The sequence below is a fragment of the Schistocerca gregaria genome, chromosome 3 (assembly GCF_023897955.1).
Source record: "Schistocerca gregaria isolate iqSchGreg1 chromosome 3, iqSchGreg1.2, whole genome shotgun sequence".
Taxonomy (NCBI): Eukaryota; Metazoa; Arthropoda; class Insecta; order Orthoptera; family Acrididae; genus Schistocerca; species Schistocerca gregaria.
Window position 1 is genome coordinate 441,251,081 of NC_064922.1, and position 23,668 is coordinate 441,274,748.

At 40.1% G+C, this 23,668-nt stretch overlaps 1 protein-coding gene across 4 annotated transcripts in view; it reads left to right on the plus strand.

Moving 5' to 3' along the window:
* LOC126354364 (POU domain, class 6, transcription factor 2) overlaps positions 1–23,668 on the plus strand; it is a 571,887-nt gene that overhangs the window by 516,816 nt on the left and 31,403 nt on the right. For all 4 annotated transcript variants that reach the window (XM_050003945.1, XM_050003947.1, XM_050003948.1 and 1 more), the window contains exons 4-8: positions 8,806–8,977; positions 13,140–13,286; positions 14,809–14,976; positions 16,764–16,928; positions 22,184–22,563. In XM_050003945.1, the coding sequence (XP_049859902.1) occupies positions 8,806–8,977; positions 13,140–13,286; positions 14,809–14,976; positions 16,764–16,928; positions 22,184–22,563 (1,032 nt within the window). The remainder of the gene's footprint in view (positions 1–8,805; positions 8,978–13,139; positions 13,287–14,808; positions 14,977–16,763; positions 16,929–22,183; positions 22,564–23,668) is intronic.

Below are 23,668 nucleotides of genomic sequence, written 5' to 3' on the forward strand. Positions count from 1 at the left end.
ATAGCAGAAGATACCAGTTATTAGGGACTCTTCCAGTTCAGTTGGCAAATGGAGCGTGGAAACACTGACAACTTAAACGCCTTTGGTCGCGCTGTAACTAGTCCAATATAGTCACTGTAATCCATATGGTAGCGATGCGTAAAGGACTGTAGATTCGTCACTTAAAACCGGTTCTTAAAACTCCGTGAGTAGGCGTTCATCTGATATACGTATATTTTCAGTCGTCTGCCAGTTGAGTTTTTTCAGCAGCATCATCATGACGCTGTCCTACGCAAAAACGTTTGTGACCATCCCGTGTTGCCTTTCTTTGTTCAGCTCCAGTATCACCTGTTAATCCTATTAGGCGCGGATCACATACATGTACAAATTATTTCTATAATTCCGCTAAACATTTCGTTTAGTTGTTGCAGTATAGTTTATGTTTGTAGACTCGTAGCCCCCAACCCCCCACCGTTGGAAAAGCCAGTGCTCCGACGTATATCCTCTGCTTTACCCATTACTCAGACTGTGGACACAGGATACTTTTTATGGAAATAAATATTCCATTACTGCAGTAGATGTGAAACGTCTAGGAGCCCGAGAAAGCACACAAGAAATTCATGGCGATGAACTCAAAATCTGCGCTACACATGCTACATCGGAAATAGTGACCAGTATCAGCGCTATTGGTGAAATGCCGATACATCGATATTTCTCCAGACTTATCGATACAAATCGGCGAAATATCAGGACCATATATATCGATATGTCGATATCAAAATGGCAATGTCGGTTGCCGATGTTTTTATTTTGTATTATATTTTATTTGCAATTTTCGGTAAATGTTTGTAATTGTTCTTTTGAACTTGTAGTAGAACAAATTTTACCTTTACCGTGTGAAGGAATTATAACACGTTTTGAGCGTTCATCACGTCCAGTCTTCCTCTGTGTGATGCAAGTATACGTGGCACATAAGAAGAAGTCCGATTTCACTGGGTGGTGGTGTTCAGACTGGAAAAACAGTATTTCCTGTGTGAAGAAGTAGCACACGAGTCGCATTAAAAACAATTTTTAACGGAAGTAGTGTACTAATTATTCACATCAGCATTCTTCAGAAACAGTTGCTGAAAATTACGAACAAAAATCTATATGACAAGATTGGGATTTGTGGCGGGTGGAGACGTATGAGGGGAAATCCTGAGGTAATCGGCGCTACCAACGGAAACTGCAATGTTTAGCTTCACCACGCTATTTTCCTACAAAAGCATGAAAAAAGGCTTATTGCGACATGTAGCCAATGACAAACTTTGAAAATAAAGTATGAGAGGTCAACTGGAATGAAATATTGCATCACAGTGCACCATGTACACAGTTGATAATTAACTACACAACAGTCGAACAAAAAACTATTGTAAGACAAGCTTTTCATCTACACAAAGTCCCATTATTAACTTACAAATTTTCAAATTAAACGTTTTTCTTTGAATTCTTTGTGTAACCGGGGTTGGTAGACTGCTAGCTCGTTGATGTACAGAATATTTAATAATAAATATTTACAAAGTGCAACCGATGTTTTTATGGGCTGATACGCTGACATTTTTCCTGTGATAATAGATTCTTTTTCGATACACCGAAGACTTACAATGATTGGTTTTAAATATCGATATATCGGATTCACAATGTTTTAAAAATTATCAACAGCCTAACCAGTACACAGGGATCGCATTTCTCCTGCAGAGATAGGGAGGTTCTGTCAACATGGACTAGGTAATGCTTGGTTTTAAAGTTACGAAATAGTCAATTATCACTAGAGCGATTGACCAGTTCCTTGGCGACTGCATCAAAAATGATTCAAATGGCTCTGAGCACTATGGGACTTGACATCTGAGGTCACCAGTCCCCTAGAACTTAGAATTACTTAACCCTAACTAACCTAAGAACATCACACACATCAATGCCCGAGGCAGGATTCGAACCTGCGACCGTAGCGCGTCTACATCCTCCTGACTTACACCCATTGTACTAACTGCAGTAGGATTACATCAGAACGGTCTACGCAGCAGCTGACTGCGATGTGAAAGTGTGCGAGAAAGCAAGCACTACGTTAGATGTATGCATGTTCAGAATTCTGTGTGTCGACGAATAAAAGATAGTATCGTGTGAAATGTTGTCACTTTGGGTGTGATGTTGCCAACTACTCGTAAAATAAAGAAAATGAAATGTGTAATGAACAGTTGCGTTTAAAGCATGCCATGTGTGAAGCTCGAAAGCTAAGCTTATTTGGATCCACGTAGATATGAATATTTCTCCTAGTCTTTACGCGAAGAATCATGTCCCCAAGTATTGTATGCTGTTTCAGTATTTTTAAATACGGAACCATAATTTTTTTTACCGGAAGCTTCCTTTCTGTATATATTAAAACTGACTAAATTTTATGAGTATCTCAAATGTTGGTTTCCTCTCTGCAGATGTTAAAACTGGCTAAATTTTGCGTACACCTCTAATGGCGAGTTCTGTGGAGACGCTCTCTGTACGTTACAGTTTAAAAGAAAAACTTGCTAAATTGTTAGAATATCTCTGATGTTGATTTCTGTGAGGGCTGTTTAAAGACTACAAGAAAAACGAACTATTAACAGACATATGTCTGTTTATCAAGGAAGCGACAGAAAAAAGAGCGAAAGGGTGGAGAATCTATTTTGAAAATATGACGATGTTCGAAAGGGATATTTCCGACGTCATTAAAGCACTCTCCGTTGTGTTGCGTCGTAACTGGGAACAAACACGTAGTTTTATCTCCACCTATTTTGCTGTAAATTCCGTTGTACAACTGCTAGCAGAGTGCTTAAGAACACCTGCTGCCAGAGGGAGAGACAACAAAGAGGCGGATGTAGTGACATCCTGTTATATGCGAAGCTAACTGTCTATCTCTTTGTTCGGTTCTTGATGCCGGAGCCCCTGAATAGCAGTGTACACAGCGCAGCGACCTGCCGCGTGTGCAGTGACAATAAATGTCGGAAAAGTGAGGAATCCAGACAATTGTATCACTGTTAATTGTGGCGTGGATAGAAGTTTGTCAGACTAGTTAGTTGGCGCTGGACAGAAAGAGCGGAGACCTTTGTAAAAAGGTGTTGCGGCCATACGTCTGAAAGGAGTTGCGAAAACGACTGAAAAACTAAGTCTGGAAACTGGACCAGCAAACGAACTTTGTTCCCTTTGCGTTCGACGTTTCGCCGTGTAGGAGCGCTTCCACTCTGGGGAACAACGACGTTGTAAAATATACGCCTGGTGTCGGAAAGCGTCACGGCTTAAGGCCTCCGTCCGACCATAATGGACGCCTGCAATGGCTTTGACACTATTCTGTTTATCTTGAATTAGGCTGCCTGCTCCGGCTAGCCCTCTAATGAGACGCTCCTCTGTTTCTCGGATATTATGACAACAGCGCCCATCGATCCCCCATTCTCCCGTCTAACCATAATTCTCGCCGGCACGAAGGTGCTAATGAGATGCTCTCCTGACGTTCACTTATTACCCGTACGTAGAATGTTGTTTACAAGCAGCGTCTTTATTTATGGGAGTCGGTACGAGCTGTGAAGTACGCTCCATGTCTAACAGAGAGCTGCAGATTATCACTTGATTCATGACTACAGGTCATCCCTCTGAATCTCCGTGCTTGGTGCGACGTTATGGTGACAGATGGTCTCGGGGTCTTCAGGAAATGGTCCATTAGACGTTTCAGACAGCTTTCCACTTGGGTCTACTTGCAGAGTCGTGACTGGCGATAATGAAGTGTATAAACACAGTCGAGTATCGTTAATTCAAAGTTCAACGGATTTCAGAAAACATTCGAATAATTGAGATTTCGATTTAACGGTAGTCTGACTAATGAAACTGAAATCAAGAATTAAACGAAACGAGGATATGCGGTAAAAAAGTTAAAAAAGACAACAATGACTTTTTCTACGCCGCAACCTCCAGCGCGTATGGCCAAGCGGGTTTTCTGTTGTCACCGAAGTCGTGATTCACTGTAAAGCAGTACGCCAGTATAAGCGCATCTTCCCAGTGACGATTTCAAATCTTTTGAAGTCACAGATCGAATCGACTTTGCTTTCTTTTTCTTCTTTCCACATAAGCACTAAAATGTACGAAATCATCAAAAGTCACATTTTCTCCTGTCTGGAATATGGCACTGCTATCCGGGAACTACTTTTGCAATTGGTTTGCGTACTGTAGTACGATATCTGTTGTTGACTAAACAAATAAACGTCGTGAAGAGTTGAATGTCGAAACACTTGACGAGTGGTAGATAATTGCTAACTTCAAATTTACAGTGCTTCGTTGTGGTATGTAATGCAATCGCTTCGATTTATGGAATGTACCAAAACAACTTGTAGTCTGGAAATCAATAACGGGCTGAGTGCCAAAAGACTGATTCAGAGTTATTCTTCTTTTTTGTTTTAAGAAAAAGATTTTAATTAAAAAACATCAACAGTATTTTTTATTTATTGCCTACAGTCAGAGTCGCAAAACATTTGAAATTTTTTTTAAATCGCTTTCCCTTTATCAGTGAAAATAAATATTTTATTCTGGAAAACGCAGAACTAGCTACTAAATGCCGTAGAGGTATTGGGAAGTGCCAATGAAAGAAATCTCAAGCATTTATCATTGTTAATAATAAACATTTTACAGATATGCTACCCTGTGATAAAATTATTTTTAACCCTTCTTTTAATTTTATAGAGTACAAAGTAATTTTATTTGATTAACGTTTCGAAAAAGGTTCTATTAACTGCTTTCAAATACGGCAGCATCTATTGCAGATCCTTTTTCTTTTCAGCTCACAAGTTGTTTTTACAGTGTTGTGGCGGTAAAACAAAGTTCGTTACTACGTCAGTGGTAATCCCTTTGTCGAAAATCTTGCAGGTGCAGCGGTCTTCAATTTCGTTAAATTTTGTTCTCATCTTGGCGGCATAAGGTGCAATTTTTTTCACTTGAATCCAACTACATTTGGAAACATTTATTTTCGTTATGTTAATATGCATATCGGCTGCGTTATTAAAATAAAAAGTCTGCTGCATAATAACCACAAATGGACTGTCTGATGTCGAATTCTCCAGAAGTTTTACAAGGTCCTTAGGTACTTGACATTCTGGCAGCCTGTTACGTTTTCCAATCTGACCAAACTCTCTGTCACTCGCTGCTAACAATTACAAAGCTTTGTGGCACTTAGCCCACTTCAGCCTCACGTCGGCACTTAACCGCTCATGCTATCTTTCGGGTCTTATATGGACTTTGTCCGCTTTTCTGGTTGTTGGCAACTGACTTAGCTTGGTTTTTCGGATCTAACTGAAACAAAAATTGGCACTTAGGCCGTTATTAATTTCTACTCTACAGTTTATCTTTTCATTAAGGACACTACGTTTAGTTAGATTTATCGAGAAATTCAATTTACCGTGGTTCGAGTTAACAAGAATCGATTGTAACTACATTCTTCGATGGAAATTTCTTTCGTTTTGTTACCGTACTGCTTGACAATTGACATCTAATTTCACTTCGAAGAGTTAAACAACATTCACTTGAATTTCCGTATGGCTTGAAGGTTATAATCCCATTTCATGAAAAAAAGGAAAGAGATATAGTTAAATGATTTTCTGTCATATTAATTTTACTTACTATCGAGAAAATGGAACAACTTTCTTTCATGTTGATTTTATTTACTAACGTGAAAGTATAACAACGAGGTGCTGGGTGATTCGCACTTTCCTGTCTTTCTGTATACAAAGAAATCTTTATTTTCAAACTGTAAGCTAATGCAGCTGGTGTTAGCTTGATTGAAGTTGCCGTGTGTATTTTTCCTCGGGGATCGAAACGGTTTTACTGTATCACTCAAACGACCCACAATCTTAGAAGAACTTGGCAGTCTTATATGCTGAGGTACAATAACAGAATATACTTACCATGGTATATCACACCGTTAACAGTACTACAGTGCCTGAAGATAAAGCTGTATTTGCGTCGAAAATGACTTGAAAAAATTCAAAGAATAAACACAGCTGAGCAGTGAAAAGTAGCAAGAGGTGTTGACAGTTACAGTCTCTGCAGAAAGTAAATAAAAGAATTGTCGATATTTCTGTGTTCTAATGCCGATAGTTGTTGCTGTTGTGCTCTTCGGTTCAAAGACTATTTTGATGCAGCTCTTCATGCTACTCTATCCTGTGCAAGCCTCTTCATCTACGAGTAACTACTGCAACCTACAGCCTTCTGAATCTGCTCACTGTATTTATCACTTGGTCTCCCTCTACGGTTTTCACCCCTTTCCTGCCCCCTACCCCCCCAGCCCCCCCCCCCCCCCCCCCGCTCATACACCTCCAGCATTAAATTGGTGACTCCTTCAAGCCCCAGAATGTTCCCTACTAACCGATCCCTTCTCATAGTATGGTTGTACTACAAATTACTTTTGTCGCCAGTTCCGTTCAGTACCTCCTCATTAGTTATGTGCTCCATCCTTCTAATCTTCAGCATTCTTATGTAGCACCACATTTCAAAAGCTCCTATTTTCTTCTTGTTTAAACTGTTTATCGTTCATGTTTCACTTCCATACATGGCTGCTTTCCACACAAATACTTTCAGAAAGGACTTCCTGACACTTAAATCTCTACTCGATATTAACAAAATTCTCTTCTTCAGAAACGTTTTTCTTGCCATTGTCAGGCTACGTTTTATATCATCCCTACTTCGACAATCATTAGTTATTTTGCTTTTCAAATAGCAAAGCTCATTTACTACTTTATGTGTCTCATTTTCTAGTTTAATTGCCTCAGTATCACCTGATTTAATTCGACTACATTCCATTATCTCTGTTTTGCTTTTGTTGATGTTCATTTTATATCCTCATTTTAGGACACTATCCATTCCGTTTAACTGCCCTTCCAATTCCTTTGGTGTCTCTGATAGAATTACAATGTCATCGGCAAACCTCAAAGTTTTTATTTCTTCTCCCTGGACTTTAATTCCTGTTCCAAATTTTTCTTTGTTTCCATTACTGCTTGCTCAATATGCAGATTGAATAACATCGGGGATAGGCTACAACCCTGTCTCACTCCCATCTCAACCACTGCTTGCCTTCGCCACTCTCGATTCTTATGACTCCCATCTGATTTCTGTATAAATTGTAAATAGCCTTCCGCTCCCTATATTTTATCCCCGCCTCCTTTAGAATGTGAGAGTATTCCAGTCAACACTGACAAAAGCTTTCTCTTAGTCTACAACCGCTGTAAACGTAGGTTTGTCTTTCCTTAACCTACCCTAGCGCCAGAACTGCTTCGTGTGTTCCTACATTTCACCAGAATCCCTGCTGCTCTTCCCCCAGATCGGCTTCTATCAGTTTTTCCATTCATCTGTAAAGGATTTGTATTAGTGTTTTGCATCCGTGACTCATAAAACTGATAGTTCGGTAATTTTCACACCTGTCAGCACCTGCTGTCTTTGGAATTGGAATTATTATATTTTTGTTGAAGTCTGAGGGTATTTCGCCTGTCTCATACGCCGTAAGAATAAAAAGGAAGTTCTCATACGTAGCATGAGAGAAACCCATCAAAGATGCGATAGAACAATATAAAATACATTTAAAAAAAAATTAGGATCAATCAGGCACCAAAAGCACTAGGTGATAGATTTGAACAAATTAGTAATCGTAGCAATTATTATGCAATGTATACGTTTTAAATACAATGGCCAAAGAAATGCAGCTAAAACACAGTAAGCATTTAGAATGTATTTTAGCTCTTGGTTATTCGGTTGACATAAATGGGGAAGAACTAGCAGAGGAAATTTCTGGAGTATCCGTGCTTTTGGGTATAAAAGAAAAACTAAACAGTATACTGAGTTACATTACAAAGTTACGTTCGACTACCTTTTGGGCGCTCTGGTAGTTGAGCATGAAATTGCTGAACAAGTAAATTTAAAGGAAGTTATAACAAAGTTTACAGAATCGAAAGTTTAGAAAAATTGTTTTTGTGGTTAGTTGACCTCGTTTGTTTTACTTACAAGATAATGACATTTAAAAATGTAAAAATTATATGGTTCACAATTTGTGGCCAGGTACAGATATTTCGTAATTTATGTCTACTGTTTTGTACTGTTTGATTATCAATGTTATGTCATATGTTTCTTTCGGAGTCTTCATAGATTCTTGAGCACAGTCTTCTGTAACATACTCGGAGAGGGATCAGGTATCACTTGCAAGCGAATTTTTCAAATGGTGGCCAAAGGTAATGGTTTCGGTACTCCAGAATGAGATTTTCACTCTGCAGCGGAGTGTGCACTGATATGAAACTTCCTGGCAGATTAAAGCTGTGTGCTGGGCTGAGACTCGAACTCGGGACCTTACTTCTGCCAGTGCCTCGTCTCCTACCTTCCGAACTTAACAGAAGCTCTCTTGCGAACCTTGCCCGCGAAAGGCAGAGGTCCCGAGTTCGAGTCTCGGCCCGGCACACAATTTTAATGCGACAGGAAGTTTCGGTTTCGCTACTGTTAACATGGACTCTTTTTGGAATGAGGTTGTTTGTCACGTGGTAATCCCATCTGTTATTGAACATGAATCTAATTTTCTGCCGGTAAAAGTTTTTTTGCAACGGTAATGAATCCAAGTACCACTGCTGTATCGTAACTTTGAAATCATATTGCCTTACATGTTATACTTTCGTTTGAACGGGTCTTGACCTCCAATGAGTCGCTGCGTCGTTTCCAAAAGCTGCACGAACTGCAAATGTCGCGCTTTGAACTGAGAAGGTATGTTTGTGGTGAGAATGTGGTGTATCTGTTGTGCAGGACACGTGTGAGAGTAGCGCGTCTCCGGAGCCAGGCGGCCGCGGTTCGACGCCCGGCTCGCTGGGCCCCGGACCGGCGCACTCGGCGCCGCCTTCGCCCGATCCTTCGCCTTCCGCCGCCGCCAAAGCGGCCGCCGTCGCCGCTGCCAGCGCCGCCCACCTCAACGGCACCAGTGAGTCACGACTGTAACTGCTAGCCTTTGTCGTATCAAGTAACCACGCCCGTAGACAGCCTCTTACTTCTGTTTATATTCATATGGTAGATGAAGTCGTCCATGTTGAGCTTGACACGCGGGAGAGTAAATATGTTGAAACCATTGCTTCTAGAATATAAAAGTGTTCTTGCTGTCTTGTGGACTGCATACTCCAGAAAAGTTTTTCATGCCACGACATGGGATACTCATATGGATGCCACTCATAACCATTTTGATCATCAAGCAGCCCTCGAGAGTGCGTTATTTTTTACGTGGTGGTTTCCTTTCCTAGACAACATAGGACTATTCAGTAATATTATGCTCCTACTCCATTGTGAAGTGTTGGAAGACGGCTGAAAATGCGATATCCAGGACCTTAAACAGTTATTGTCTTTGGAATCATCTCATCATTGTGTCTACTGTGTGGATCCTCTGCCAAGCACTTTCAACAGTTTTTAAAAGCGCTGCAGACAGAATGGCTTCACCTGCATGTACACTCCTGGAAATGGAAAAAAGAACACATTGACACCGGTGTGTCAGACCCACCATACTTGCTCCGGACACTGCGAGAGGGCTGTACAAGCTATGATCACACGCACGGCACAGCAGACACACCAGGAACCGCGGTGTTGGCCGTCGAATGGCGCTAGCTGCGCAGCATTTGTGCACCGCCGCCGTCAGTGTCAGCCAGTTTGCCGTGGCATACGGAGCTCCATCGCAGTCTTTAACACTGGTAGCATGCCGCGACAGCGTGGATGTGAACCGTATGTGCAGTTGACGGACTTTGAGCGAGGGCGTATAGTGGGCATGCGGGAGGCCGGGTGGACGTACCGCCGAATTGCTCAACACGTGGGGCGTGAGGTCTCCACAGTACATCGATGTTGTCGCCAGTGGTCGGCGGAAGGTGCACGAGCCCGTCGACCTGGGACCGGACCCTAGCGACGCACGGATGCACGCCAAGACCGTAGGATCCTACGCAGTGCCGTAGGGGACCGCACCGCCACTTCCCAGCAAATTAGGGACACTGTTGCTCCTGGGGTATCGGCGAGGACCATTCGCAACCGTCTCCATGAAGCTGGGCTACGGTCCCGCACACCGTTAGGCCGTCTTCCGCTCACGCCCCAACATCGTGCAGCCCGCCTCCAGTGGTGTCGCGACAGGCGTGAATGGAGGGACGAATGGAGACGTGTCGTCTTCAGCGATGAGAGTCGCTTCTGCCTTGGTGCCAATGATGGTCGTATGCGTGTTTGGCGCCGTGCAGGTGAGCGCCACATTCAGGACTGCATACGAGCGAGGCACACAGGGCCAACACCCGGCATCATGGTGTGGGGAGCGATCTCCTACACTGGCCGTACACCTCTGGTGATCGTCGAGGGGACACTGAATAGTGCACGGTACATCCAAACCGTCATCGAACCCATCGTTCTACCATTCCTAGACCGGCAAGGGAACTTGCTGTTTTAACAGGACAATGCACGTCCGCATGTATCCCGTGCCACCCAACGTGCTCTAGAAGGTGTAAGTCAACAACCCTGGCCAGCAAGATCTCCGGATCTGTCCCCCATTGAGCATGTTTGAGACTGGATGAAGCGTCGTCTCACGCGGTCTGCACGTCCAGCACGAACGCTGGTCCAACTGAGGCGCCAGGTGGAAATGGCATGGCAAGCCGTTCCACAGGACTAGATCCAGCATCTCTACGATCGTCTCCATGGGAGAATAGCAGCCTGCATTGCTGCGAAAGGTAGATATACACTGTACTAATGCCGACATTGTGCATGCTCTGTTGCCTGTGTCTATGTGCCTGTGGTTCTGTCAGTGTGATCATGTGATGTATCTGACCCCAGGAATGTGTCAATAAAGTTTCCCCTTCCTGGGACAATGAATTCACGGTGTTCTTATTTCAATTTCCAGGAGTGTAGATACCTTATAAGTCTCTATTTCATGTAGCTGCTGTGTGTATTGCATGTAGCAGAGACTCTGGACTTAGCAACTACTTATAATAATGTATTCAAAAGTATAAACAATTTTAATGGTTGACACTAACTACAGGAAAAATTCATTAGAATACACACTGAAGCGCCAAAGAATCTGGTACAAGCATGCACATTCAAGTTCAGAGACATGTAAACAGGCAGAATACAGTACTGCAGTTGCCAACGCTTGTGTAAGTCAATAACTGTCAGGCGCAGTTGTTAGATCGGTTACTGCTGCTACAATGGTAGGTTATCAAGATTTAAGTGAGTTTGAACGTGATGTTGTAGTCAGCAGCCGAGCAATGGGACACAGCATCTCTGAGGTAGTGATGAAGTGGGGATTTTTCTGTATGATGACTTAATGAGTATATATCAGGAATCTGATAAAACTTCAAATCTCCGACATCACTGCGGCTTGGAAAAGATCCTGTAAAATGGTACCAATGACAACTGAAGAGAATCATTCAACGTGACAGAAATGCAACCCTTCCGCAAATTGCTGCAGATTTCAACACTGGGCCATCAACAAGTATCAGTGTGTGAACCATTCAATGAAACATGATTGATATGGGCTTTTGGAGCCAAAGACCCACTTGTGTACCCTTGATGACTGCGCAACACAAAGCTTTATGCCTCGCCTAGGCCCATCAACACTGACATTGGACTGTTGATGACTGGAAACATGTTGCCTGGTTGGACGAGTCTCATTTCAAATTGTATTGAGCGGATGGACGTATACGGGTATGGAGACAACCTCATGAATTCATGGACCCTGCGTGTCAGCAGGGGACTGTTCAAGCTAGTGGAGGCTCTGTAATGGTGCAGGGCATGTGCAGTTGGAGTTATATAGGTCTCCTGATACATCTAGATATGATGACACATAGTAAACATCCTGTCTGGTCTCCTGCATCCATTCATGTTCATTGTGCATTCCAATGGACTTGGGCAATTCCAGCAGTACAATGTGACACCCCACATGCTGAGAATTGCTAGTGTGTCTCCAGGAACACTTGTGCCAGTGACCAAACTCCCCAGACATGAACATTATTGAGCATATCTGGAATGCCTTGCAATGAGCTGTTCAGAAGGGATCTGCACCCCCTTGTACTCTTGCAGATTTATGTATAGCCCTGCAGCATTTGTGGTGTCAATTCCCTCCAGCACTAGTTCAGACATTAGTCGAGTCCATGCCATGTTGTGCATGCGGCACTTCTGGATGCTTGGGAAGTGGGGGTTTAGTAAATGGCTGTCAGGAAAAATGTGGTTGACATGCTATTGGGAATTATTTGTAGTATGAAGCACCCTCTACAGCTTATTACAGTGGTCAGTGACTTGCCATGTCTCCCACAAGAGGTGTCAAAAGTGGCCTCCATGAAGTTTTGAGCATGTATGTATATATCACAATATGGGCCACTTCACTTATTGAAATGCAACAGCCTGCATCTGAATTGAATTAAAGGGAGCATGAATGCAGTGTTCCATGTCTGCACATCTCAGTACATGAAACGTATCACCACAGGTAAAAGTTCAAAGGATTGATGTCTGGTGACCAGAAGGGCCACACAACTGGAATTCCTCATCTGATCCAATGCTCAATGAAGATGTTTTCAAGGTACACTGTAATGCAGAAGTGGATAAGAGCACCATAATTTAGCAGCTAATGGCCTTCCATACAACCGAAGACAGTGCAGCAGGAGAGAAAGTCTGTACTGCAGAAAGGGCAGATATGCTTTATCTGTGTGGGTTAGTGGGAGAAAAACTAGTCCTACAAGGCAGTCATCAGTAATCCACCTCACACTTACAGACTTAACTTGTTATGACAGCACAAACCACAGGGAATTTGTATGGCCTCTGTAGATAATAACAGTGTGATATCTATTCAAATAAGCTGGACATGCTACTCCAAGATGTGAATAAAATGGTCTCTTGCATAGAAAACATGGAGTTGTGGACATAGATCCATCACACTTTATTTGTTTCTTGCTTTCTCAGATATCATTTCCCACACTTTGCTCCCACTATTCAAAATCATACTTTTAGCAGGTATTTTCTTAAAGAGGTGCATTATTCTTTGCCTGGACAAGAGAAAAAAAAATTAACAGTTTCAAGAGCTGATAATGGTTTGTAGAAAAGACACAGAAGTGATGACAGGTCATGTTGTGTTTCAGTGGCAGGTATGGTGACGTTGCAGAACCTCGCATCACTGCAGCAGTCATTGCCACAGGTGGCGTCACTGGCAGCTGGCCTACAGGGTATTGCTGGGCTTGGCTCTCCACTGCTCAATGCGCCACTCAACCTCAGTGTCAGTGGAGCAGGTGTGTGTTTGTGTTTTGCAAGTATGCTGGCAGTTTCCTTATACTGTATGAAACACTCCTTCTTCTGCCTTTTTTTTTTAATCTAGCTTACTTCATGCTTCTTTTTAGTACCTTCATATTTTGTATATAATCTTTCCATTTAACTTTTAAGCTCCTTCTAATACTTTCAGTTTCTTCTTCTTTAGTTTTCCTGTAGTCCAGTTTTCATTTCCACACAGTGCTGTGTGCAGACTAACGGTTTCAAGAAATTATCTTTTCATTTTGTATCAGTATTTGAGTCCAGCTCTGCTCTTTTCATGAAAAAGCTTTATTATTCCAAGTCATTTGCTGAATGTGAATTTCATGTCATCAGCTGCAATGGTTGTAGATGTCTTATCCAATTATGACAGGTGAAAATTTTTGTCAGACCTGGCTTTGGACCTGTATTTCTTATTTATCATTAGCAGTTGCCTTATCAGCTTCAGCTACCAGTGTGTGCTTCTCATTCTGACCAAAAACTCCTTATGTCATAGTCCACATCCTTAGATCATAGTCTCATGTACATCTTTCTTTGAGCTTGCTACATTACTTGATTCCCACTAAGGTAGGATGACACACGACAGGGAACTGAGACCATTTTTATCATTGTATATCTCATCTTGACTTTTGAAATTTACATATGATTTGATGAGGAGTGGCTGTATCAAATATTATACCAAATTATATACTGAATGCAAATTTCATAACATCAGTGACAATGGGTATGGATATATTACACAGTTGTGACATATAAACAGGAAAACCAGGTTAGGATGTGATTTTCATGTCATCAGCTGCAATGTCTGTAGATGCACTAATACTTCACAGATGGGTAATACATCTATACCCATTGCAGCTGATGTCACGAAATTCTCATTCAGTGAATAATATGCAATAATATTTCATAAATTGCTGACTGTCAGATCATATGCAAGGAAGATTTGTTCTGCCGTGACAGTCTGCTTCCGATGTCTCTTTAATCTGATATTCTTTTGGAATACTGCTCCCTTGCCAGTGGGATTGTTTCACTTTTTCAGCCACTGCCTACTTCAGTTTCATCAGTCTTCTGACTGGTTTGCTGTGGCCCACCGCAACTTCCTCTCTTATGCCAGCCTCTTCATCTCAGAGTGATGCTTGCATTCTGTGTCCTCTATTATGTGTTGGATATATTCAAATCCCTATCTCCCCCTAGTATTTTTACCCACCGAAGTTTCCCAAAATACCATGGACATTATTCCTTTTCACATCTTTAGTAACTCACTAATCTGATTTCTGCTTTTGTCCATCATTTTCATTTTTCATTGGTTTATCCTTAATACAATCAGTGTGACAAGCATGCTGCAATTGCACTTTTATCAGGAAGATTTTTAGGATATGAAAACTTCTCTACTGGGAACAGATTTGTTGTCTCAGCTAGATGATCCTTAATTAACGTCTAATGACTCTCTTAAAAAAAACAAAATACATGGTACTTTGACCTCTTGATTGATGTGCACTGTTTCAGGTGGTGCAGTACCAACTTCCTGTGCAAGCAGCTCTCCGCTGCTGTCACCTGCTCAGCCACAGTTGCTGGCAGCTCCACAGCCAGCTGCCATGCCACAGTTCATACTCGCTTCAGGGCAGCTTATCCAGGGAATACAAGGAGCTCAACTTCTCATACCTACATCACAAGGTAAAAGCAGTTCCTATAAACATAAACAGCTCAAAAATGTTTTGCATGACCTGAGATATGCGATTATGTGTAGGCTCCAAGAGGAGAAATGAATGAAAAAATGAAACTTATAATACCAAAAAAATTTGCCAATGACCTTGCCAGATTGGAAACACCGTTCTCGACTGATGATCCAAATTGAGCATAATCAGGCCCAAACTATTCTTGATAGCTAAAAGGGGCACCTAATATCTGTATGTGACACTGGTTCAAAATAAGACTGACCCACCTCTTGTCTGGACAAGGGTGACCACATATTCTATGATGATCATCAGGGATCAGAGAAATCCTGGTCACCAATGAGTGGGTGACCACCAGAAAACATTGGGTGCTGCTGTTCAAAAACATGCAAGTAAAAGATGTGCGCCAGGCCATAGAGTCATACATCATTATTATTGCCAAAAAAATAGCCCAAATAAAGACAGTCTGCTCAAAAGTGCAAATCTTTACATATCTATGAAATCAAAATGTGCTGTTGGATATGAACCAATACCCTGTTGCCCCACCTAATGAACTGTCATAGACATGGATGTTCCTTGACATGCTGTCCATGAGGCAGTTAAGATGTTACTGCTCAAGTCTATCCCACTCTTCAACAGCAACCATCCTGAGGTCATGCAATGTGAGTTCCTAGGATGATGCATGGCTTTTGTGTGCATCAAATTGGCAGGGAACTTCCAGTGTTGACAAACTTCTTTCCCATAAAGTGACACTGTACGCACTGTCTATGTGAGAAATGACCCTTTAAGACATTTTGACACCAGAACAATATACACTAGGTGTATTGTCCTGTTCACAGTTATTGGAGATTCAACACTGAGAAGGGATGCTTACTTTTATCTCCATTATAAAGATGTTGTGTGTGTGTGTGTGTGTGTGTGTGTGTGTGTGTGTGTGTGTGTGTAGCAGGCTCTTATGGTGAAACAGTGTTGTGTAAGAGGTTTTTCATAAAAATAAAGAAAATACTTGTAAATAATACAGCCCATGAGGGTATGCAAAACTTTTCTCACAATTTTATGTTTTATGTGAAGAAGTTATAACATATGATTTTTCAAATGTGTGATGTAGCATTCCAGTGAATATATTTCTACACTTTAAGTTCTCATTAGACTAGCTGAAATTTAAATTTCTGTAGCAAGAAGAAACATCCACCATTATTTTGTAACATTTGCACCTATTCTATTGGTTTCATTTTTAGCCAGTGACAGAAATACCAATAGTACAACACATCTGATTCTTTTATAAATATTTTGGTATTTTGGAACTGACATCGTATTTTCTCTTTCTCTTTGTCCACACCTAATCGTATCATTTTTTTATCTGATACAAACTGCAACAGACTAGTAAAATGTTTTCTTTTTAAACTGACATATTATTGCTACCATTGTGTGATATTAAACATTTTAATTACTCAAGCAGGAAGAATAGAACTTCCATTTTGACAAGACCAGACCAGATCTTGATAAGATCAAATATTTTATTCAAATGAAGAGACAATGCAACATTTTGTTTTTCATGTGTGATTATGCCTGTGGGCTCTTTTGTAAATAAGAAGTAGAGCATCTTATTACAACATTTTGATGAAGTCTATATGTTCCGTAAATTCTCTCAGGTGTATATGTACTTTCAAGTCTAAAACTGCACAAAAAGGAGAAATCTGTGACTGCGCTTCAGTGCATTAAACTACATGAAGCTTCTACTAGTGTTTGACACACAATAACAAAACATGTGTTGTTCATATAATGCAGGTATTGCTACACAGACCATACTGACAATCCCTGTGAATCATGTAACAAGTGGGCAGATGGTAAACCTTGCACTAAGCAATGGACAAGTGGTGACAACGACCCTAGCAAATTTGCAGACCTTGGCACAGCCACATCACTTGCTGACTCCACCTTCTGCTGCAACAGGTAAATCATCAACCTTCTTTTCTTCAAAAATGATGTCAGTTTGTGGTGGTGCTAATAATTTTCAGATGGCTTTCATAATATGCAAATGTGTATTACTCAAAAGTTGATTTTTTTTACTTGTATTTTATGTAAATGATTCCTAACATTCACTGATATTGAAGGCCATAATTTTCAGTGATGCCAACAAACTATCAGGAAATATTCACATCTTACATGAACAAAGAAACACAAAGTTTCATCCTATGGGTACAGTAATTACAAGTTTAATGCTCTCTTTGTAATAACTAAGCTATAAATTTTATGGCAGGACTCAGAAACACTTTTCTTGCAAGATAAGTTAAGTCATTGGCAAAAAGTACTAAAATACAAGCATTAAACAATTTTCATTGTATCTTAATTTGGAAATTGTTTTATAAATGGTCAAGTAAATTTATCATAGCCTCCATTTTATGTGCTACAACATGCAAAAAGTTATAGGATCTTGGAGATATATGTTACCACCATGTTATGGATATTGTGCAACCTCAAGTAGAGTACTGTATGAGATTTACTTCATATGTGTTTGAAAAAAGTGTAATGATTAATGCATATATCTGTGAGAAAGAAAAGGCTAAGTATCTCTAGTTATGCAACCAAGACAAGAAATTTTTCCCTATTACGTGGACTGTAATAAACATACTTGTTGATGAGTAATGGCCAATAAACCAGTATAAACCCTTCTGAACTGGGCCCCATTTAACCCATAACTGATACTTTAATACAAAATTTGGTAAACTTGATAACTTTCTTGACACTGCTTGGAGAAAAAATATAGTTCGTCATTGGCCAATTTAAAAATCTTCAATGTAAATTACAGATGCCAATGACTGTTTTGGCTGGTTTGTGTACCATAGTGCTTTTCTAAGTATGGTGCTACTGGAGGTTGTACACCGTTGTCAGCTTTCAGGTTTCGAATTGTGTCAACCAGCTGCAAGTGGATGTATTGTTTTAACATGAAAGATGATTTATAGTGTAGTGTGCCTTTTTCACATACCTGAAATATTTCTAAAGTTGGACGTCCAATGCAGAATTAGAACAAATCCTAGGACTGACCAGGAATAAAGCTAAGGGTCTTTGAACGTTTCACTAAGACATTTTCCCATTGGATCATGAAAATGATATCTAAAACAGTGAATGGATGCATAGATAAAGGAATGTGCTATTTCTTTTATACAGATGTAATTCAAGTGGTTCATAAACAGATTTTCAGCATTGAGACCCATAAAAAGTACTGACACTCTCTTTCAGTAATGTAATAATTAAAATATAGATCCAACTGGTGTTCTTCTATTATTTCTTCTATTCTATGAATAATTGTTAATTGATGGCTGTATTTCTTTGTTGAACAGCAGCTACTGTTAAACAGTCAAAAATGACAGAAAAGAATGTTGAGCATTTAATACTTTATTACTTCTTATCGTAGTTTCTGAGTGAAACTTCCCTTGTTCTATTTATCACTGTTATAATCGGAATTTGTTCATGCAGTTTTAGTATTATTGTTGATGTCTTACATAACTTTCCATGATCTCTCTCTTTTTTTTTAAAACCAAGTTTTCTGGGGAGCTTTTAATCAGACTTCCAATTTTTTCATCAGTTTGAGGGTGAGGGTTCCTTGCTTGATGTCAATAACTGCAATTTGTCTTCTGTTCCATGTTTTGTCCATCAGTGTACTGACCAGAGAGTAGCAAACCTTAAATCTGATGTAACTGGATAGAAAAAATAGCTACTCATCAAGTGGTGGCAGGAAAACATACGAATAAGAAAAAGGTATTACATATGCAAGCTTTCGCAGTCATTGGTTCCTTTCTCTGGTAGAAGAGCTGAAGAGGAATGAAGAGGGGTGAAGGAAAACAGCTGGAGAGGCTTAGGAAATGTGATAGAGTTCACGAAAGTCATCAAGAACCTCGGTCAGGGGAGACTTACTGGAAGGGATGAGAAGGAAAAACTGATTGTTGGGGTCTGCACTGGATGATATTTGAGAAACCTATTTTCAGTGGATGTACTTTAGTTCACTATGACAATAAAGAAGGCTCATAACAAACAAATAAGTAAAAGGATGTCATTGCAATATGAAATACATAGTAGAATTAAAAGAAGGAGGTTTTTAATAACTGAAGAAGTTAATGACAGAAAAGTCATCAGTTTCGGTTCCCTGTTGTCTGTGGCTTTAAACAAAACCCACTACAAAGAATTAATTCTTTGACTCAATGTCATGTGTGTGCTGCTGTAGTTGTATGTTCACTTGGAATAGTGAAACTAGAGGCAATGATAAGCTGAAGCCCTGATTCAATAAACGAGACATCTTGAATTGCGTAACTGGTAGTGCACTGCCTATAAAAGACAGGGATCTGATTTTCTGCTGTTGCACACAGTTTTAACATGTTACACATAATGAAACACTAAACCATTACAAATGCTTCTTAATGTATAACAAATTGAAGTATAAGTGAAAAACTATACATCAGAACCCATTCTATCCATAATACTGGGTGCTTTAATGTAGCATATGTTACATTCAATTTACAGTTATAATTAACACATCAAATGATGGAGCAACTCAAACAGCTTATCTTACAAGCATTACTTAAGCACCATTCATCATAAAGCACACTTCAGGTTGTTACGTGAGTTCTTCTCAAACTTTGATCAATGTGTCTGGAGTAATTGCTGCAACAATTGCTTCAGCCCTGTTTCTTAAGTTGGGTAGATCAACCGACAGCTAAGGCACATACAAATGATCCTTTATGAACCCCCAAATGTAAAAATTGCATAGCATCAGACTGGATGAACATGGTGGCCATGAGAAACATGCTTTGTCATCCAGCCCCTTGTGGCTAATCCAGCAGTCAAGTGCAATGTAGTTTAACCAGAAATGTACTGAGCCAGTGAAGCAGTGCACCATTTTGTTGCCAAATAAAGTTTAGATTCTTCCAATTGAGGAAAGAGCCATAGAACATCAACATAAGAAACGTAAGTTATTTCATGAGTGTAAAGTGAAATTCAGCCAATCAGTTGCAGAAATGAAAAGCTTATTCAAACCGCTTGACTTAGGTTTCCACATCTTTAAAATGCCTTCTACAGAAGGATCAATGATTAGACTTGCAATTGCTAACATGATATACATGTTAAATTATAGGTATAGAGAAAAACTGAAAAAATAACCCACTAGCATGTGACAAATTATTTACTCTTACTACTTACATAATGTTGCCCACCTGGCTAGCCATGTGGTCTACTGCACTGCACCCTGAGTGGGAAGGCATGCCGATCCTCGGCACGAATCCACCCGGCTCATTAGTGTCAAGTTCCATTGTGCTGGCCAGCCTATGAATGATTTTTTCCATCTGCCTCAGCAAATGCGGGCTGGTTCCCCTTATTCTGCCTCAGTTGCACTATGTTGGTGATTGCTGTGCAAACACTGTCTCCACATATGCGTACACCATACTTGCTCTACCACACAAACATTGGGGACTGCGGTGGTGTGAGCGGACTGCTGTAGCCTGTTGTGGGGTTGTGTACCATTGAGGGCTATGGCAGGGACAAAGCCTCTCCATCATTTCTAGGTCCACAGTTCGATACATGCATACATAATGGTGCAGTGGCACATTTAACTGTAACCAATAGGCACATATGAAACATAAAATTCATCTCCATAACAGCTAAACTATACAAATCCTGCTGATTGTCATTAGACAGTACTTTACAAATGTAACTAGTAAATTGGTGTCAAACTGCTGTGTCTCTTAGATTAATGAAAGTTTTGGACAAGAGGGCAGTACTTGTACGCCGAGATGTGTGTGTAAGAGTGGGTAAAAATAATACCATTAAAACAGCTTAAAACAATGAAAATACTAAAACCGTAACCTAAAACTAAGTCATTCACTGATCATATGATACTATGAAGAGTCAACATGTGGTATTTTATTAGATTAACACTGAGTCTTTTAAAAAACCAAAGAATTATGTAAACTATAAAATAACTTAAAGAACATCACAAATTATAGGCCCAAAAACTTACGGCCAGGATATGGCCCAAAAAACATTCAATTGAGGCGAGTCTCATTGTAAACGTAGCATCTCATGGGGATATGCTGACCCTCCCTGATGTACACATTGTGAGCGTTCACATTTTGATCTAGGTGAAATGTCAGTTCATCACTGAAGATAACACTATCCAGAAAAGTCTTCATTATCATGCAACAACGTTTGGCTTGCAGAGTTGCCACATAAACTGAAGTCTGTGGGCTTTAGAGCTTGTAATGACTGCAAACGATAAGGACATACTTGTAAGCAACTCCCTAAAAGTCCACTCTCTAATTTCACTGGAATTGCTAATTCACAACTAGCCTTCCAAACTGATTTCTTGGGGCTACTTGTTCAACACATACTTCAGTCACTCTTAGTCATTCCATACTCTTCTCTTTGCACAGACAGCTGGTGTCTTCTCACTAGTGATACCCTCTACTGATGTTATTATTACTTGGAGGATGACAGCATAACTTAATATGGAATGCACATTGCCCTGTAGCAACAGGTTCTGTCCTTGCAAACTGTAAGATATAAAAAGCTTTTTGTTTGCCATCTTTGCTACTAGCATTTTCTAATGAAATATCCAGGGAATGGCATATATGCAAGCACACTGTAATAAATGCTACAAAGCCTTTAAACCACTATATTCATTTTGAAACACCTGATATTACTTAGGAAATATATTAAAAAAATTAATTTGTATCAATAAAGCATCTCAATTTTTAAATTCATTTTTTAAAATAAAGGACAGAGAGTAAAATGCATGACAGAAATAACTGTTGACTAATTTCTAACCAAGCAATGTTATGATGTCTTTTAATCTTCAAGAGATCACTGCTTCAATAAGTACTATAGTCTGGGCAAATTTCAGTATTTAATTCAGTTACTATAGCTCTTTGCTGCCTACTAAAGAATTTCTTATACTTGATTGATCTGTGGGGCATTCTTTCATTTTTGCTAACTTTTTTAGTTACATTTCAACTTTTTTTCCTGTTTCTTGTACTTACTTCATAAATTGATTACCACAGTCTACTTAGAACTTAAAGACTCCTTCACATGAAACTTGAGTCAGGACATACAGTGCAGATATCTCTAAGCAACCAACAGTCAAAATTAAGATTGTTAGGCTTAACTGCTAAGGGATTTCTATTAGATTCGTATTGCACTTAAATTTATATCATTTACAGTTCAACCTCCTGGTGCCGCTGGACTGGGACTAGGCCAGGGAGCAGCCCCAACACTGCCCCCTCACCTTCTAAGCAATGGTGCAAGTCCTGCTCAACAATTACTTGGAGCAATGGTTGCTCCTCCACAGCCACCACATACTCATACCCATCCACATCCTCATCAAGGGCCGGCAACATCTCAGATTCCACAGCAGTCCCCACAGCACCAGCCACAGCTTCAGCAACAGCAACCACAGCAGCAGCAACAGCAGCAAACACAACAACAAGCACAACAACAGCAGCAACAGCAGCAGCAACAGCAACAACAACAGCAGCAGCAGCAGCAGCATCAACATCAGCAACAACGTGCACAACAGCATTCACAGCCACAACATTACCCGGTACTATTTTCCATCAATTATCAATTATTTGAAACAAATATTTTCTATATTACATGTATTGCTATTCATACAGTTTTCAGTAACAGGAGTAAAAACAAAGTGTTAGCTGACCTACAAAAATTCTGAAATTTCTTGTGCCTGTTTCATTAGATTGCAGCTAATCAAAATGGTTGGAAATAAGCTATAACATTATTTGTGCATCACCAAAAAAATCTGAAAAAGCTCTACACACACACTTGTGTGTAGGGATATTTATTAATTTTTCTGGATGAGTTTATTAAACTAAGAGGTATCTCAACAGGTAAAAGAAACCAGATTTTTATATGTTTGTATTGTTGGAGATGGAAGCTAAGTAGCAAGAGGCACCAGACTTACTTAAAGTTATTGTGATGATTCTTATTACATGTGAGTTTTATATTTCCCACATAATTTTTCTTCTCTTCTTCCTTTACTTTTGTATTTCTTCCATTCTACCTCCATGAGAGCAAGATGAAATATCTGATCAAAAGTATCTAGACATCTACTAGTGGATATTGATATGAAGTGTTTCCACCCTCCACCTTTGCAGCAGCTTGAACTCTGCAGGGAACATTTTCAATGATGTGTATGGATGTCTGTGGAAGAGTGGCTGGCCATTTTGTTTAAGAGCTGAAACCAGAGAAAGTTTGGATGCTGTGGTCTGGAGCAAAGTTGATGCTCTAACTCATTCCAAATGTGATCTCTCAGGTTTTCTCAGCATTGATTAATAAGAATGGACATTTCCAAGGGACACAGAGTATGAAGAGATCCCACTTGTAATGACTTCTGTCTCCATGCCTAGAACCAACACAGTTTGTCACAAAGACAAAGACACTGGTCCATATAGCTTGAACACTTTCAGGAAAAGAAACCCTCATTGAAGAATTACAACACCTGCAAATAGTGCTCCAAAGAAATGGGTACTCAGATCACCAACTTGATTAGGCAGTGTGACCAAAATCAAGAATGTGTGAGACAGAAGTTGAGACTGAGACCGAGGAAGAGAAAACAAAAATGGTTTATCTACCTTAAGGTGGCCAAATATCCAGAAAGATTGTAGACTCCTATAGAAAAATAGCATCTAGTG